The sequence below is a fragment of the Gigantopelta aegis genome, chromosome 2 (genome assembly GCF_016097555.1).
Source record: "Gigantopelta aegis isolate Gae_Host chromosome 2, Gae_host_genome, whole genome shotgun sequence".
Lineage (NCBI taxonomy): Eukaryota > Metazoa > Mollusca > Gastropoda > Neomphalida > Peltospiridae > Gigantopelta > Gigantopelta aegis.
In genome coordinates, this window is record NC_054700.1 from 18,849,072 (window position 1) to 18,852,819 (window position 3,748).

Here is a 3,748-nt window from a genome sequence, read left to right on the forward strand (position 1 = left end):
CAAATACATTACAATTTATAAATACCAACATTATACAATGTATATACAAAAATATATTTATGATGCGTATATAACATACATATATTTTTCATTGTCCAATAATATACTTTTTCCTTGTCTAGACGAATAGTCTTTACTATTGAAATCATTAATTGTTAGTCATATTATAAATAACTCTTTATACTAATTTTCTTCAAATTTATTTTGATAAAATGAATTAATGAAAATTGAAACACACGGCGAAATCATTTAATAATAATTATATTTATACAGAAAATTTGGTACCAAAAAAAAACCAACCCCCCAAAAACCCAACCAAAAAAACACAAAAAAACAACCGAAAAAAAACAACAACAACAAAAAAAAACCCCGCCCAACAACCTCCAACTCCAACCATGTTCACTATCGTATTCGCTCACATATGCCTTTTGATACGTGTGTTTTGATAAATTCCTAAGGATAGACAAATATGAAATACATATATGTGTAAGTCATGAGTTAAAATTAAATTTGTTTTAAATAATTTGGAATAGGCTGTTGTTAACATAATCTGCTTTTTAAATGTTTCGAATTAACCCCCCCCCCCCACTATTCTTTCCAATTTTGTTTCTTAATTTGAGATCATCATAATACTTTCTGTGTTGCTTTCCACAGTCCATGTTTATTTCTATTTGAACAAGATACAAAGTCAAAACAGCTTTGTAACAAACTAGTTTTATATTTATTTATAAAGAGAATTAAATTATATAACATCATGTTACTGTACATATAATTATTTGTAATACCTATATAACTATTATATAATTTCAATTTTACGTAAACATTCATAATTAGATATAACATGACCCATATTAAAATTTCATGTGTTGTGAAACATGACAGGTTTTAATTTTTTTTTATAATTATTGTTTTTACGTAAAACTGACGAATAATAAGAGTATATGTTTAATAGATAATTCCTTTTCATAAAATCAAACGTTTATAGCACAGGATATGTTTTGTTGAAAAAAATACACGTAATATATTTTACAGGTTATTATTAACATTAATGCTGAACAATGGAAGTCAGGCCTTTGTCAATTGTAAATGAGTATACATTGAAATTGAAAAGAATTGAAGGGTGACAAAATTTTGAGCACATTATATATCAATGATGCATACTTATATAGATAATATTGAAGTGCAGTGTTGATTTGGATTATATAAATACTCTTGATAGTGACAATACATTTTCTATTTAAATCATTAATATAATTTAATTATTGCTTTTAAACTACTCTTATAATTTCCAAAATTTAAATCTATTCTACTGAAAAGACCTCTAACATTATACATAAATGTATATCATTTTCCTGACTCCAGAAACCCAAACAACACATTCAAACAGTAGTCAGATGTAGGTATCGCTATAATACATATAAAATGGGGCTTGAGCCCCCACCCCACCCTCTTCATACAAGCCTGGATTCGCTACCGATAATAAATATATTCTTCTGCGTCAAGTTGCGACAGACGAATAACTCGATTGTTACAATATTGTTCAATAGTTTAATATACATAATAACACATTTTAAATACAGGAAGTAACGTCACGGGAACAGATGATATGACACTAGATTTGAGAATTCTTGCGGTACATTTTTCAAAGTTTCGTCAGTTTAATTGTAAAAAGAAAACGTAGCACTATTTTCTTCATCAATTGCAGATTTAATTTAAAGCTTTTGAAAACAATATAACTTGCAGTCATAATTGTATAAGCATAATTCCTTACCTTGAAGGACAAAACGAAAAAACAAGAAGAAGAAAAAAAAAATATCAGTTATGCCTTTGGCTTGTTAAAATAATGCTCCAACAGGTGCAGTTACGAATCACAGTTCGAACAATTGTTTTCTCTCTGGATGTCCTGTTTTCAAAACTCTTCGTCTTTGAAATCTTTTAACTTTTCAAAACAACAATTTCATCTAGCACTTCATATTCTTGTTTTTATAAAAGAAAATACACCAGTCATCGTTTTGATTCGATCTCATCATCTTACAGAGCTGACTGTTAGTACCGAAGCCGTGGACAGGGGGATCAGGGCTTGATTTGATATGACTGAATCTACTACACTGGGGGTCGACGAGGAGGGCGGAGACCCCGACCCGGGGGAGTGGTGGTTGGGGGGTCGGGATCCCATGAGCGTCAAAGCGTTGATGGGCGAAGGTTTGATGGGCACACCGATTGCCGACCCGATATGTTCCGAACACGCGCTCTTCAGCAAGTTGTGATATTCGCTGGCCATGCTGCCGTACCGGGACGCGATGCTGGCGGACAGCGACGAGAACGACGCTGACAGCGACGCCGGCATCTCCGTGCCCGTGTACGGCGACACCAGACTGCTGGGCATCAGACTCCCCGGGAACTGGCTGGCGAACGCCGGCAGCGGGGACGGCAGGTACGGCTGTGGGATGAGGGACGAACTCTTGTAGTCCGGCGAGATGAGGTTCTCTATCCTGAAAGACTGTTTGTGAGCCGGGGTGTGCGCCGCGGGCAGCGGGTACGGTTGGAACCGGGAACCCGGGGCCAGCTGCTGGAGCCGCAGTCTCGCCTGCTCCTGTAGAAAAGCCGCCGCCTCCAACCCCGACTTGATCTCCGCCGCGTGTTGCTGGAAGCGGAGTTTGAACCTCTTCCTCCTCCGCAGAAAGCTTCCGTTCTCGAACATGTCCCCGCACATCGGGTGCAGCGCCCAGTAGCTTCCTTTGCCAGGTCTGTCCGGACGGCGAGGGATCTTGATGAAACAGTCATTGAAAGACAGGTTGTGTCTCAGCGAGTTCTGCCACCTCTGCGTGTTCTTCCTGTAGAACGGGAAGTTGTCCATTATGAACTTGTAAATGTCACTCAGGGGCAACATTTTCTCACCAGAACTCTGAATTGCCATCGCCGTAAGAGCGATGTACGAATACGGGGGTTTCTGCTCGTCGTAGCTGTTCCGCCCAGGACGAGGCATTGTACAGTTCTTGGAGATTCAGATTCCAGATTCAAATTCCAGACTCAAATTCAAATTCCAGATTTAAAATTCGAATTCAGACTTGTGGTTCAGATTCCCTCACTCAAGTTCCAGAATTAACCGCAAATATTTGACCGAATCTGTTTTTCTTCTTCGTCTGTTTTGTATGAATGAAGTTCTAGGTGCAGCACAATAGAAGTCACTCTGTTACGATGACAGACTGAACCACAACACCGACATCTCGAGTTTTGCGAACAGTCGCACGTCGTTCTCGTGTAGCAGGCAAATTATTTCACAGGTAAACTCTTTAGCAGGTAAGCTGTTGTTGGACTAGCAAATTAACTCGTTGATTTTCCCCATGTCATGCTTTTTAGAGGCTTTTCTCCTCGTAATAAAATGCAAACAGTGTAACCGGTGTCATATAGTTGAAATTGACCTAGCTCCGCCCATCCAACGTGCGCCCTGTCGTGTCAGGCCTTCCTCATTACGACACGTCAATCACGCGACGGTGGGCGTTTCCAAACACAGCCCGCTATCCAAATGTTTGTCAATTTCTTATGTAGTTGCAAAAACCGCCGGTCGATGATAAAATCCTTTTCAATGTTGTACGTTGCACTAGCTTTGTTTTCACAAAAAAAAAACGTGATTTGATCAACGTAATAATTTAATTATCAAAATATGTTATATATTGAAATATAATTAAGAATTATAACACTCCAAAACCAGTTTATTGCATAAAGAACAGAGATTTTTTTGCCTATG

At 38.0% G+C, this 3,748-nt stretch overlaps 1 protein-coding gene across 1 annotated transcript; it reads right to left on the bottom strand.

The window, feature by feature from the left end:
- Nucleotides 1-1,528: 1,528 nt before the first annotated feature.
- Nucleotides 1,529-3,417, bottom strand: LOC121377285 (forkhead box protein B1-like). The gene has a single exon (XM_041505225.1). The coding sequence runs from the start codon at nucleotides 2,984-2,986 to the stop codon at nucleotides 2,027-2,029; it is 960 nt and encodes a 319-aa protein (XP_041361159.1). The 5' UTR covers nucleotides 2,987-3,417; the 3' UTR covers nucleotides 1,529-2,026.
- Between the last annotated feature and the right edge of the window lie 331 nt (nucleotides 3,418-3,748).

What these genes read in the sequence shown, in the direction of transcription:
- LOC121377285 (XM_041505225.1), bottom strand. Translation starts at nt 2,986, where the DNA reads ATGCCTCGTCCTGGGCGGAACAGCTACGACGAGCAGAAACCCCCGTAT.